Source organism: Equus asinus, chromosome 11 (assembly GCF_041296235.1).
Source record: "Equus asinus isolate D_3611 breed Donkey chromosome 11, EquAss-T2T_v2, whole genome shotgun sequence".
NCBI classification, from domain to species: Eukaryota; Metazoa; Chordata; class Mammalia; order Perissodactyla; family Equidae; genus Equus; species Equus asinus.
In genome coordinates, this window is record NC_091800.1 from 16,142,827 (window position 1) to 16,157,738 (window position 14,912).

At 39.3% G+C, this 14,912-nt stretch overlaps 1 protein-coding gene across 8 annotated transcripts in view; it reads left to right on the forward strand.

Moving 5' to 3' along the window:
• Positions 1-3,483: 3,483 nt before the first annotated feature.
• The window catches only part of NBEA (neurobeachin), a 680,233-nt gene continuing 668,804 nt past the window's right edge, over positions 3,484-14,912 (forward strand). For 6 of the 8 annotated variants that reach the window (XM_070520517.1, XM_070520519.1, XM_070520520.1 and 3 more), the window contains exon 1: positions 3,526-3,966. In XM_070520517.1, coding sequence (XP_070376618.1) covers positions 3,667-3,966 — 300 coding nt within the window. In that variant the 5' untranslated portion in view covers positions 3,526-3,666. Of the gene's footprint in view, positions 3,967-14,912 lie in introns of all 8 variants that reach the window. The other 2 variants (XM_070520525.1, XM_070520524.1) reach the window with 2 other exon arrangements.

Below are 14,912 nucleotides of genomic sequence, written 5' to 3' on the forward strand. Positions count from 1 at the left end.
AACAGGAGTTATAGTTCCAAAGGTTGAGGTTTAGGTAAGAGTTTCCCTCTGCTTTATACTGGTCTGAGCCTACTTGGAATTTGAAGTACTCTGTTCAGATAAAGTTTAGAGGAAAGAAGAACAGGCGAAAGCAATGGGAATATTCAGCCTGGAGAGCTGCTGTTTTCATGCATTCATTTTTGAACACATTTATCAAATGTAAATTACAAGACAGGCATGTTAGGTCCTGAAAACACAAAAATAACTATAACATTTCTTTTCCTACAGTCAGTGAAGGGAAACGTTATTTATTGACACTTGCTACTACACTAAGTACCTTAAATGTATTAGCTCCTTTAATCCTTTAATCCTGTGAATCTCTACTTTGGGGTGGGTAAAATAAGGCTTTGAAGAGAAGCCATTTGCCCAAGATCACACAGATAAGTGGGTGGTGGAACTGGAATCCAAACCCAGGTTCCACTGAGTCTGGAGCCGGTGTTCTCAACCACTTGCAGTACTGTCTCTAGAAACTCAGGTTCATGGGCCGCTTATCTTTGAAGGATCGTCCTTTGGAAGTATGGGTATGCCTCTATTAAAACAAAAATGTATACCAAATGAGTGTTCACCACATAAAATATTTTTCAATCTGGAGATTTAAACAATGAACATTTTAGGTAGCTTCTATTATTATACAGGTATCTTTTATTTCAAAATATTGTTAATGCAAAGGATAAGTTATTTGTACATTTGCAGGGAAATAGGCTTCGTAGGCTAAAAGGAAATGGACCTACTGTCTTTTCTAAACTTTATGCTTTGGGGGATAGTATTGAAAACATAAAACTGTGCAATTATAAAGACTTGTATGTGGCTATAATTGTTCTTACATGTGTTTATAGGTCATTCAACACACATTGTGCTTGTATACTAAGGGTACAAGGACAGATTTGCTATATGCTGGCTGCTGAGTTGAAATTATTTCGTTGAATTCTCGCTTCCCTATGGGATAGGTATTCTCATCCTTGTTAGTGAATGAGGAGACTGAACTCAATAACTTGAGTAGAATGCAGCTAGTTAAGTGTGTGTGATTCAACAACCCGTGCACTTTCCACAGCACCACCCTGCCTGCGAGGAGCCGACAGCGTACTGGGGAATGCTTTTTAATTGGTAAGCTGTTTAAAATATTTCTAATATTTAATTAAGTATTCAACAGAAGTGGGGTTTTCCTACTTTGAAAGTGATATCCTTTTTACCCACTCCCTTTCTCCACTAAAGGAAAATGAACAAGAAAATCAAAACCAAAATGCACACACATACTGTTTAAGAAACAAAACAGAGAAAATTAAAGTGAAAATATTAAAAGAGGTTAAGCTATTCATTCAGAAAGGAAACAGAAAGTTCAGGTCGTCCCTGTCTCTCAAAGCACTCACGCAAGAAGTCTAAAAATAGTAAGAGGTAGAACCTACTGCCACATACACGCACAATGGGGTGGAACAAAGCTACTGTGATGAGCTTTTGGCCTGGATTCACATATTTAAGACAGATACATCATTTTAAATTCGCAAATAAAAATAGCGCTTGCTAAAGAAGATGATACTCACTTGGGACAGATAAAATGCTATAGGTGGATATCATTTGCCACAGGATTTTTCAATTATTGCATATCTAAGTCACACTATTGAGACTAATAGGTTTTATAAACTTCCTATACAGCTTCAATCATTGCAGCATTTTACAATTCAATTGCTATTTAATTTAAATAGACATACCACCTACCACTTCAGAAATTTTTGCGTAATTTTTAATAATTCAATCACTTCAGTGCAAGTTTAAACAAACACACACACAACCAAGAACTAATCCTTAACACCGGTTTTGAGGAACTCTGTTATACAGGATCTGTGGTACGTCAGAATTCTACCGTGTTCCAAAGTCTGGGAACTAACTTGACTACCTGGTCCGATTAAATATGAGTAATAACAAATTGGATAATAATAGATTTGTATATGGACTGTTTTCATTTTAGATGACAATTAAAATGATCTGAATATACCTCAAGATACTTTATATTTCTGGTGGCTTGTAATATATCTTTATTGAAAAGGGCATACGTCATGAAATATTAAAGAAAATTACATCCTTCATTTCGGGGAAGAAAACAGCAGTCGTGCTTATTTAAATTCAATACTTGAAGCAAGATTACTGTATACATTTTAATTTTTTTAAACTGAAAGTATTTTTTTTTGCTCTATATTTGTGCAGACACAGAAATTTACCTTTATCCCAGATCAAGGCTAGCAGTGAGAAAAACCTATATTTTCAGATAATTTCAAAATCCTCTGAGCTGTACATGCCTAAGAAAAAGAGAGGCATCACTAATTGGCATCATACCTGAGCATCGCTAGGGATTTTTAAAGTGTGAGATTCGCAGCTCCCACCAAACTACCCTACAGTGTCGCACAGCGCAGCCTTTGAAGGCTGGGAGGTGAGTTCAAGAGCTGTTTGTTGTTCAGAGCTCCATCCAGAGCGGATCACTGTTTGACAAGTTCTATTTTAAGTCGTGCCTGTGTGTGCAGGTGTCAGCCTCTTTCATGGCTGTAGAGAAAGACCCATTACGCTCTATCTGTAACCTTCCCCCGACAATGCAGGATGGTTCCCCACGGTGCGTTTGTTTCTGTTTTGCCAGCCACTTTTTCTTTGGGAAATTCCAGGAGGGGCCAGGCGGGCAGGACTGCGAGGAAGGGCGAAGAGGGGCAGAAAGAGGTCGTCTGCCACTCCCCTACCTTACACGACACGTGGCACTGGCAGCAGCTGCTGGATGCAACGACGAAGATGATGAACCTCCTCCTTAGCAAGAGGATATTGAGGGAAGGAGGAGGTGGCAGCGAAGGCAAGACACACACTGTGTCCTTCCCCACAGGGAGAATCCACCCTCAAGGGAAAAACGACGAGGAAGCCACCACCCGCCCCGCCTCTGCCAGCTTGCCCCAGTGTCTGGCAGCGGTCCCCATGCACCTGCTCACCTGTCTATCCGTTCAGGGTGGTTGGGGGAGGGATGAGGGGTGTCTGGGTGGGTGAGTGGAAAGGGAAGGAGGGCAGGGCAAAGAGGGGGTGCACCGAGGGCTCCGCCTCCCGGAGGCTCTGCGCAGGCGCAGTGGCCGCTACCGCAGGCAGGGGGCGGCAACATGGCGGAGTGAGCGGCGGCGTCGGGGCTTCACAACAACAGTGGCGCCCGTAGCGGCGGCAGCAGCGGCGTCTGGACTGCCGGCCACAGCCTGAGCTTCAGCACCGGCCAGCGCCGGGCTCTGCTGCTCGCCGCGCAGTGCCTTTCGGAGCGGCGGCAGCATCTCCGCGGGGGGCGGGCCGGGCCGGACGGACCGGGAGGGGGAGAGAGAGGAGGCAGCGGCGGCGGCGGCGGCACAGCTGCTGGGCGGGCACTGCCGCTCGCCGGGCAGCGGTTAGCGGCGCCGCCACCACCGGGAATAAGCCTGAGAATAACCGACCGCCTCCGCCGGGGAGGGTGCCGGAGCGGGCCGGGCTGAGGCGCAGGCGGGGAGCGGGCCCGGCGCCGCGGCGCTGGTGGATGCTGGGGCTCCGAGGAGACGGCCGGGGGGCGGGGGCCGAGGCAGGTATAACGGTACCGGCGGAGGCAGCGCCACTGCTCTTCCCTTCTCCCCAGGAGGGGGGCAAATGGCGAGCGAGAAGCCGGGCCCGGGGCTCGAGCCTCAGCCCGTGGGGCTCCTCGCCGTCGGGGCCGGAGGCGGAGGCGGCGGGGGCAGCGGCGGTGGCGGCAGCGGCAGCGGCAGCGGGGGCAGCGGGATGGGGGAGCTGAGGGGGGCGTCCGGCTCCGGCTCGGTGGTGCTGCCCGCGGGGATGATTAACCCTTCGGTGCCGATCCGCAACATCCGGATGAAATTCGCAGTGTTGATTGGACTCATACAGGTCGGAGAGGTCAGCAACAGGGACATCGTGGAGACGGTGCTCAACCTGGTAAGGGAAAAGGCGTGTTCCCCATCTGCCTCCCAGCCCCCATGGCCTCCCTCCGCAGACGCTCGCTCCCACCCCTCCATCCCCAGGGTCACACGCGCCGCGCGTCCCTGCGAGCACAGAACGTCCGGCCGGTCTTGCCCAGCAGGTGACCTGCCTGCGCGCTGCCGAAGCCACGCCACCTCCCTGCTCTCCTCTGGTCCTCTCCTGCCACCTGAGCGCGGTGCCCAACTTAACACCGCTTATTACACTTCTTATGACTACGAGGAGTAGTCATTCCTTGCCATGCAGGTTTTGGGTCGACTTGAGAGTTTAGTTAGGGGGAGAGGAGGCCTCCTTTTCTCTGGGGTTCTTTCTCCCACACTCTTAATTGTCCGTGGTGTCACTCTCCGAGGATGAAAGACTTGCCCCTAGAGCCTAAATTCCCCCGTGCTACTGAAATGTGAGAGGCGCATTAGCTCTAACTTGAGCAGCTGGGGTGTGATGTTTTCGAATGAAGAGGAAAATGATGCAGTTTTGCATCTGCCTTTAAATATATTCCGAGGCTATGATGGAGAGTGTTGTGGCTGTATTCCTCCATCCCCCCCCCCCCCCATCTCTTTTTAGGCAGCCTTCTTTTCTTTGTAATATTGCCCTGAATATGCTGACCTCTTAGTCATTTTTTGTGTATACAAGGTGTTAAAATATGAGGACACCAAATCATACAGGTTGGTTTCTATGGTTGCCCTCTGAGAGCGTGGCATGTGGATAAAGACTAAAGGAAAGGTGTTAAATGCAGCTCTAGGTTTTGGTTTCTTTCATGATAAGAAAGAGTTACTGCAGAACTGTGTATGACTTAATGTTTTGCGCTATCTTCCAAGAGGCTAAGAAACGTTCAAGATGTCAGGAAGAAATAAGAAGGAGAGAGTCATAAATTGCGGATAATTAACACCAGTTCATTTTTAATGCTTTGTAAATGCAGTTTTTGCTGCGGCAAAGCTTTTTAAATAGTTTCCTCTGCAATATCTAGTCTTTGACACACTGTAAGGTTGGGTTTTATAAGGCAAAGCTTAAATCAGGAGCAATCAGTTAACTGTTGTATTTGGTGTGGAGTCACAGGAATATAAAAATATGCTTGCAAGGAGATTTTATAACACCCATGCAGTCTGAATTTTCAGCTAAGCAATTATTTTTATTTGATCTATTGGAAAACTGAAAGAAAGCTGCAGTTACAGTAGTGGTGCCCTGAGACATGGATTAGATATTGTCTATGGTTTATGAACCTCTTAAATTCACAGAAAAGTTAAAGCTGGTTGTTTTTTTCTTTTTGCTAGAGTGTCAAGTCAAAGATAGGAGACTATCTGTCTTTACTTTGTTATGTGTATTACTGTTGAAATACAAAATACCTCTTTCTACTTTTGTGTACCCTTCGAGTAAATCACTACGAAAGTCAGTATAAGTTTGGGGAAATGTCACTGCGTTGATTTAACCAAATTCTTTTTGAAACACTAATAGAAATATTGTTTTCCTGGGAGTTTTAATTTTAACAAGTTGTAGATAGGAGATCAGTACTTTTTTTTTTTTTTAAAGAAAAGAGGTGAAATCTCAAAATATGTTAGTATGTTAGCAGGTACTGTATTTCTATAAATTAAAAGAACACATTTAAAGTTTTTTCCAGTTTTTGTCTAACCAATACCATTTGTACTTTAGATGATGTGATATTAGATTATTTGAATAAGTATTTGTGTGCTTACTTAATACGTTTTTACATGGTAAGAGGCAGTAGAGCTCTCAAGCTGGAAGCTGATTTGAATGTGTAACCAGTCTGGACTCTGCAGCAGTAGTGATGTATGCTGGATCAGTCCTTAACAGATGGGCTTCCATAGATACACAGTATGTTAAGAAAGGAAGTGAAATATTTCTTTTGAGGTAAAAAAGAAATTGAACTCCGTTTAGTGCAGTGAAAAATCTGGCATCAAGTCTCAGTATGCAAACCTTATTTTAGAGACTAACTTCACTGTTAAGCTTAATTAGAGTAATCAGAAATAAGGTAATACTGAAATGGTACATCCCCAGATCCACTTAAGACCTTGTAACTGCATTGATTTTTGGAATCAGAAAAGTTAAGTTTAAAATTTCTTTGTATGTATTTAAAGAATGCAGTAGATCTTTAAATGGAAACTTTTGGAGAAAAGAATAAATGACAAAAGGAGCTGTTTACTGTTAAGTTGTTAATTATATTGATTGTGGAATATGAATTAGTCATTTGAAGTGTAATATTTCTTGAATTGTAGGTTTGGGGCTTTATCTTTCCAATATACTCATGATGAAAATGTCATGTGAAAACTTAAGCTGATTCTAAAAATATTTGGAAATCATAGGCATTTAAAAAATAATTATCAAAACTTAATTCTATTTACTTAAGAGGTAGATCAGCAAAAATCCATTTAGGGCACTCAGTGACTTGTTAGAGGTTGGAAGCCTCTAATATCTCTAAATTGAGTTTTTTCAATTTTCAGTTAATTTAAAACATTAAATAAAAAAGGTGGGAAGAGTGAAATATCTATCATAGTGCCCTTTATTATGAAAAGAAATGCGAGGGGACTAATGAAACTTCAAAACAAAACACTTTCTACCTTGAACAATACCCTTGTCTCAGTCACCTCTGTCAAAGTATTTTTCTGTTTTCCCTGTACGTTCTTTCTCTATGAGAATACAAATATTTGATTTTTAGGTGCTATTTCTCACATGCCTTGCCCAAAGAATTAAAAGTTTTGCAGAGTAAAGTTTAAGCATGCAGTAAAATATAGGACTTCTTCAACACAGCAGTAGCTGAAATTTTTCTTCTTTTGTTTGCTAAAGGTAGAGATCTGTTTCCATTACTCAGGTGCATTGTGAGAGTTTGTTGAAGAATCACCAATGTATTGAGAAATAAAATGAGTAATTCCTGGGGTAGATGGATGTATTTTGTATAATGATATTATGGTTGACTTAAAAAACATTCAAATATGAGGTGGTAGCATCAGGAAGATAAGTTTGTAAATAACGTTACAGGAAAGTGTGTTGTCAAGGATTTTGCATTGTAGCTTTACCAGTGAAAGAAACTGATTTTGGCTTTGGGAGGAGTTATTTAATGTGGGAGTATAAGAACGTTTAACTATAGAAGATGAATTTTGTTGACTGTTTTAGTTGTAAAATAGGCATACTACTTAATCCATTGCTTCCATTATAAACACACTTAACATACGTTTATATAAGGTTTTTCCTTCCTTGAAGTAAATGCTGTGTAAATATTGTGTTCTTTGTTTTAGCGTGAAACTTTCTTTTTATTAAAGATTTTAATATTTACATATTTTTGAAAAAGATAAAATAGAGGATTAATATTTAATGAAAGTAGTCATAATAGGGTTTTTTTGAATAGGTGTGTTAGGTACTGTAATTCTATAGCATTCTATTTGTAGTTTTGTTTTTTTCATGAATTACTGTACAATATGCCAGTATATCTTTAGTTGTAGAAAATATTTCCTCTGATAAATTTATTGTTTTTACGTTTACGTGGCATATTGTGTACTATATTGAAAGCATAACAAGATACTTTGAGGGGATTTTTGTGGGTTAAGTTCCTCTGCTCTCTTGGCATATGAATCATAGTATTTTTGTTAAAGGAAATTATTAAATTTGTTAATATTTGAATGTAATAGTAACTTTTCTTTCTTAGAGTTTTTTCATTTGTAGCTTGATAATCAGAGTAATTTTCATTTTAAAGATATTTAGAATTTCACGAACAAAAGGTGTGTTCTGTGTTTGAACTAAATTTATTTTAAAAATATGCAGTTGCATCTTAGAATCATGGAAGTCCTTAATATTAGTAAAACCAGATTTATTTATATTAAAAGAGAATATCTTGCATTTTAATTTATGTTGATATGGAAGTTTTCATATTAACTTGAATTATATTTTATTCTTGCTATTGGATATTGAAAATTAAATAAGAATGCAAATGTAAACTCAAGAAGTTTCAATATCTTGAGTTCTGAGGTTTTCCACAGAAGTATTAATTTAGTCATATAATGACACTAAAGCAGAGAATATTATGTAGCCAGTCTATGATCAAGTGATATTATTATTATTATTATTATTTCCTTTTGGTGAGGAAGATTGGCCCTTGGCTAACATCTGTTGCCAATCTTCCTCTTTTTGCTTGAGGAAGATTGCTGCTGAGCTAACATCTGTGCCAGTCTTCCTCTATTTTGTATGTGGGATGCCTCCACAGCATGGCTTGATGAGTAGTGTGTAGGTCCACACGTGGGATCTGACCCTGCAAACTGCGGGCCACTGAAGCAGACCGCACGAACTTAACCACTTTGCTGCTGGCCTGGCCCCTAGGTGATATTAATTTTAAATACATATTTTGTGTATTGCTAGTCAGTTTTTGGGAAATACTATGCTGTTAATTAAATATGTCTCAAGGTTCTCTATTCTTTTGGTGTACTTTCTTCAAACACACTGTAAAGAAATTCATTAGTTCTAGCAGACCCAACCTCCATTTTGGATCACTGATGTAGCTGTATTATAAAATTCAATCATCCACACTTTTGACTGTTTACTTTAAATATTGTGTTGCATCAGTTTCATAGTTTTTGCCTGTACCTGCCTGTACTTCTCATATTTTATGCATTGCCAGCATATATCCTTATACAAAGATATACCTATTACTCTGTAGTAGTGTTTTTTATACATGTTTCCCCTTCTATACTATAAGCTCCATGAGGGCAGGAACCTATCTGAAGTATTTTTTGTATTTCTGGCTCTTGGGTAAGTTAAGTGCATTTTAGGTATGCAGGATACCATTTTAGGTAGTAGAAGACCAGTTTCTGAAATTCTATTCAGTAGGGTCCAGACCCAAGATCCTGAAATAAATTAGTTGTGTAAAGTTAATGTATTGCCTATTCCTATAGCTAGAAATGTGTGTTGAATATGCATGATGTCATCTTTTTAGGCATTGCTACATATGTAAATGTTGTTTTAAACTGGTATCTTGGAATAAGTAAAAGTCTGATAAAAACTTTTCTTTTCAATAAACCTATGTGTGTGTCTAATACAGAAGCACATAACAAAGATTGTGTTATTTTTAACAAAGAATATATATAATACATTGAATAGAAATTTAAAAATATTGTGAGCCTTTGTCATATTACCAGGAATAGTGGACATCTCTTGTTTTTGTCTGTCTAACATACATTTCCCCTTTTGGTAATGGTACCTCAGTTTCCATTGATGAACTGCTCACCCCCTATCCTTAGTTCAGCTGGTTTAGGTGGGCTTAGGTGGGCTGGGCATGGCCAAAATAACTGTGATTGGTTCAGGGATGAACACTTAATGCAGGGGGAGCCACAGGGTCAGTCCGAGACTTGTACTGGAACTCGTTCTGTTGAGGATGCTGAACGGGTAGGCTCATCCTGTAGCTGTGGGTGCCTCTTTTAGAATTGGATTAAGTATGAGGTCAAGAGAGAGAAAGATATTCTTGATTCTGCTTGAACACCTGGAGCTCTCTATGCCTGTGGTGATTATCTTCTAACCATTAAATTCTCTCTATTAAAATGTATTATTATTATTTATTGTTGTTATTAGCTTTAAGTCAGTTTAAATTGGATTTTTGTCACTTGTCAATGGAAGGAATCCTTACTATCATAGACGTTAGTAACTGGAAATGGGACCTTGTAAGGAGCAGACTTTAAATACTGAAATGGAGTGCAAGGGAGTGAGCACCTTGATTTCGCCTAGCAGTTCCTTTTAAGGAACTACAGTGCAGCTGTTTTAAGTTGTCACCTGTGTTATCTTTGCCCATGGAACTACTGAGGCTAGAACTTTCGTGATACTGTAGTGTTTTGGCCACTTCTTGGGGCATTTGATAATGTATAGTAAGAGAGGAATTAGCTTTGGTCCAAGCTGGCATGCTTGAAAGCAGAGAGGGAAGAAAATATTGTCTTTGATAGCAGAGAATCAGAGTATCAAGACCTTTGAAGGCTGCAAAGCCCAATTTTTATTATCCTGTGCTAAAGTTAGCTTAAGAGGAAAAACAGGAGTTTAAATTAGAACCAGGTAAAGTTCCGTTTTATAAACTTCATCCAAGTACCTCATGGGTTATACTCCCAGCCTCCTAACCAAAGTAACAATCCAGTTACTGAAGAGCCTTAAAAGAGAATGCAGCCAGGGAACAAGTGATAGATAGCTGTGCCTTCTCACCCAGGTTATTATTTCACATTGCTTCTAGGAAAATCATTAAGTTGAGAGTTAAAGGGATGGGTACTGTGAAGGCCTATTGCTATGGGACTGAATATGCTGTGAAACTGAAGAGGTGGAAATCTAGATTGGTATACTGTATCTTGATAAGATCTCTAGCTTTGGTTTCTAATTCATGCACTTAACTGAAGTAAATTGACCAAGGCTTACAAAGCTTTTAGGGAAACTACTTCCAGGGTATCCTCAAGCCTGGTAAACAAAGACCTGTGTTCGTTTACTTCTAAGGCAGTTCTAAGCTTCAGTAAGAGGAAGTGGGCTGCTGAAGTGGTACAGCTGCTAGAAGGAAAATCTAAGGCTGTGGAGGATAATGGACAAGTGAGCTCTTCTGAGATAGTAGTCATGAGTACATCCAAATTGGCTGACCAAGGAACTCCACTGCCGGGGCAAGGAATTCTTGCTACTCTGACCAGTAGTATATGGTCTATGCTTTGAATTAGTGACCGTGGTTTGTTTTACCTTCTCCACTCTTCTAAGTGGGAGTTATTATTATTATTTGTTCTTTTACCATTGTATATTAATTACAAGGAAGATAGTTAAATTTATTATGTAGCTATATATTGTCAGATTATGAGGTCCAACTAAGAAGAATGCACATTCAGACCTAGGAATAATGTTCATAGCACAAAGATTTCAGACTTGTAGCTGATTGCAATAACTTGGCATTGTCTTTGTTCCCCTTCCCCCACTGGTGAGGTAAGTGCATTTTCTGTTGTGGCTAAGATAGTTACATTGTTAAACATGGGTCTTTAAAAAGATATGTATGGAAAGAAGTGAGTATATAAGATGGACAGGCAGCCAAGGGCTAGAATGTTATAGACTTCTGTGGTTTGGGCTACATAGCATCCATTCTTTTTGCTGCCCACAGTTCTAGATTTTTTTTTCCCTGGGAAAGATTCGCCCTGAGCTAACATCTGTTGTCAATCTTTCTCTTTTTATATTTTTCCTCCCCAAAGCTCCAGTACATAGTTGTATATTTTAATTGTAGGTCCTTTTAGTTCTTCTATGTGAGCTGCCACCACAGCGTGGCAACTGACAGACGAGTGGTGTGATTCCGTGAACCCAGGCCACCAAAGTGGTGAGAGCACGGAACTTTAACCAGCAGGCCATCAGGGCTACCTCAGTTCTAGATTTTTTGGTACTCTTTTGGGAAGCCATCCCTTCTTCATTCTTGGTTTGTGTTGTTTGGGGTTCCCCTGGACTCCTTTCTGCTTTCCTGGACCAGAAACAGAAGCTGGCTCTGGCCCATCAATAACAGATAATGCTTAAAAATCTAGCTGCACATCTGAGACAGCTTGATGACTTCTTTTATTTTGCTGGAGAAAGAAAAAGATGCTCACCACTGGAGTTGCTAGGATGTTAGAATGTAAGTCTAGATTTGATTGGCAATCTGCCACCATGAAGGCAGAGTATGCGCAAGACTGGAGCTATCACAGAGGCACCTAAAACCAGGAGACAGATTACTGACAGTGTCTTTGGAGACTTTGAAGTCAGTTTTATCCCCAGACTTTTTGATGCATTGAACTAACACATTTCCTCTTATGCTTAAGCCAGTTTGAGTTGGGTTTCTATCTGTTGCACCCCAACGAATCCTGACTAATCTTCTAAATTAAATTTTGTAAAAAAACCTTAGGGATTAAGTATAATAGAACAAATCATAAGAAAAATATTAATTTGGCAAGGGACTTTATATATTTCAAGAAGAGGAAATATACATTGCTAATTAATATAAAAATTCATCTTCACTAAGTAAGAACATAAAGTAATAGTGAGATACCATGAGAAAGAAGTGACTAAAAAGAAAATTACCGTTATTACCTAGGGATGCTAAAATAATCTTAAATAATGTTGTTGGGCATGTAAAATATTATGGTTGTTCTGAATGACTTTTTTTTTTCTTGAGGAAGATTAGGCCTGAGCTAACTACTGCCAATCCTCCTCTTTTTGCTGAGGAAGACTGGCCCTGAGCTAACATCCATGCCCATCTTCCTCTATTTTATATGTGGGACGCCTACCACAGCATGGCTTTTGCCAAGTGGTGCCGTGTCTGCACCCAGGATCCGAACCGGCAAACCCCGGGCCAACGAGAAGCAGAACGTGCAAACTTAACCGCTGCGCCACTGGGCTGGCCCCCTGAATGACTTTTTAATGATACACATCAAATTTAAAGAGGTTCTGTCATTAATCCTTAGTTCTTTAGGCTCAGAAAAAATTTCCCATGGAGAAGTATGAGGGTTAAATTTAGTTTTATGATATAAAAAAATTGACAGCAACCTAACTGTTCAACAATAGGAAAAGAGTTAAGTAAATTATTTTACATCCATATTTTGGAATATCATACAGCTATTAAAACTTTATGTGCCTCAGTTTCCTTATGTGTAAAAGGGGATATTTACCTCAAGGTTGTGCCTATTAAATGAATATAGGTAAAGTACTTGGTACCAAGCTAATATTTAGTACTTACTGTTTTTTTCTTTTTGTTCGTATCTTGAGCCTGAGGATCATCTGATCGTAGAAAAAGAATAATGATCTCACTAAAACTGAGCTGCTTGGTTTTAGCTTAGAGTACCTGAGCCTGGTGAACCTGTCAGAGAAAAGATCTCAGGTACTCAGGCATCATGGTCTCCTGATGAAATACAGGAGGTCTGTTCTGAATCTTGTGTAGTCTTTAACAGTGCCTGGGGTAGTTTTTCCTAATTTCCTGTTTTGAGTGAGAGGATGAAAGACTGGGGAACAGGCATGAGGTAACACAAGTTCCTTTGCCGGGAATCCCTTCTCTCTTTCCCTTCCCTCACAGGCTGAATTTCACATGTAGGTGTACTAGGACATGAATGGTGATCCTAGGTAAATAATACCTCCCTCTGGGATTATTACCTTAAATATTTAGAAGACTACTTAAGTAACAAGCCTAGGGGCAAGTTAGAGGATTACACATGATTTTGTGATGAATTGTTTTAGAAAATAATATTAGCCTATATTTTAATAGCTCTTGACTCTTGACGATGCACTTGTGTAATTGCATTGTGTTAACTAATCCTCAGAATAAAGGCTTTTTCAGAAGCCATTCCTTCTCTGCAGATGTGGAAACTACAGCTGCGGGAAATGTGGAGTAGTTAGACAAGGTTATCTAGGTATTAAATAGGAGAGCTGGGACTCAGGCCTTCAGATTCAAAAGCTGGAGTCTTTTCCATTATTAAATAAAATGTAACTACTTAGAAATTATCCCAAATGCCAGCATTATATGCAAACATGATGTTGGAAGGGGAGGAACCAGCCAGCCTCAGTGAGTTGATTCTGTAGTAGGGAATATTGCCCATAGAGGACTCAGGAGAAACTGTTCATAGGAAATAAAAATGAATGCAGGACAATTTGGTTTATTTGCACACAGGAGTGATCTGGCGTGAACTATATTGTGCACTATTCATTTTTGAGTTTTGGAGAATAATTGTTTATACACTATTATAAATGGTAACTAACTTTGAATTGTCTACCTTTTCACTAGGCAAAATGTGGATACTTTAGATCCTATTCTGAACTGGAATAATAGTATGCATTAATATATTTATTTCATGTAGAAAAAGTAGATTTGTTATATGTTATATGAACCAGCACATATACCATATTTGCTTGGATAAAAAAATAAATTATTGAAGCAATTATACTAGAGTCTGGGTAATATAATTTCCAATAATTGTGATTCCTCTCTGAGTTTATTAGTAGAGCAAACATTGATTAATAGAAAATTTTATGGAAGTGTAAATGTCTAGGTATATTTCTCTTTATCATCTACTTTCATTTTCTGAGAGAAACTGCAACTGATTTAAAGATGGTGTATAAGTATTTCTACTGTTATTTTAAAATTTTTCTTGGTGAAGAGGGAATTGGCATTTATAAATTGGTTTTGGTTTCATAACTTTTGTTTGTAATATCCTCTCCCAACCCCTTTGAAGTAAATGTGTGTTTATTTTAATATAATAAGTAAACTATGGCTGAAGGTAAGAGACTTATGCAAGGTTGCAAAGCAATTTAGTTGCAGAAATGAGACTCAGAGCTAGATGTTCCATTTCCAAGTTTGTTGCTCTTTAGTAATGATGACAAGGGCAGTGATAGCAGCTTATATTTTCTGAATCCTTACATGCCAAGCACTATGTTAAGCATATAATGTGTTATCTTATTTTATCATCTTGACCTGGAATGTAAAAGCTTCAGTGAAATAAAAGTCATTGCCTTCCTAAGTTAAACTAAGCTAGGTATCTTGAAAGAGGAGAAGTGTTTTCAGCTCTAATTGTATAAGCAATATTTTATTATAAAATGCATAGAATTATTTTACTTGATTTGTACTAAATCTCTATAACTTGATTGCCCTTTCAAAGTCCTTGAATTTAAATTAAGTATTTAAATTATTTTTAAAATCTAATGAGATATGAGTCATCAGTGGAAGAATGTTTCTTTTATTATTCTGTATTGACTGTTACTTGCTAAATAATTACTGTGTATCTCAAGTCATCATATTCTTCTGTCTTTTGTCTAAAAAATCTCCTGATGATGTTTTAGGAATTAGCTCTTTTCTTCTTAAGTGATGCCTTCCCAGATCTCCCTCTAAAACCTCTTTGTCCCATCCTGTGCTCTCCTGTAACATTTTGTACATACCTCAAATTTAGCATCTGCCA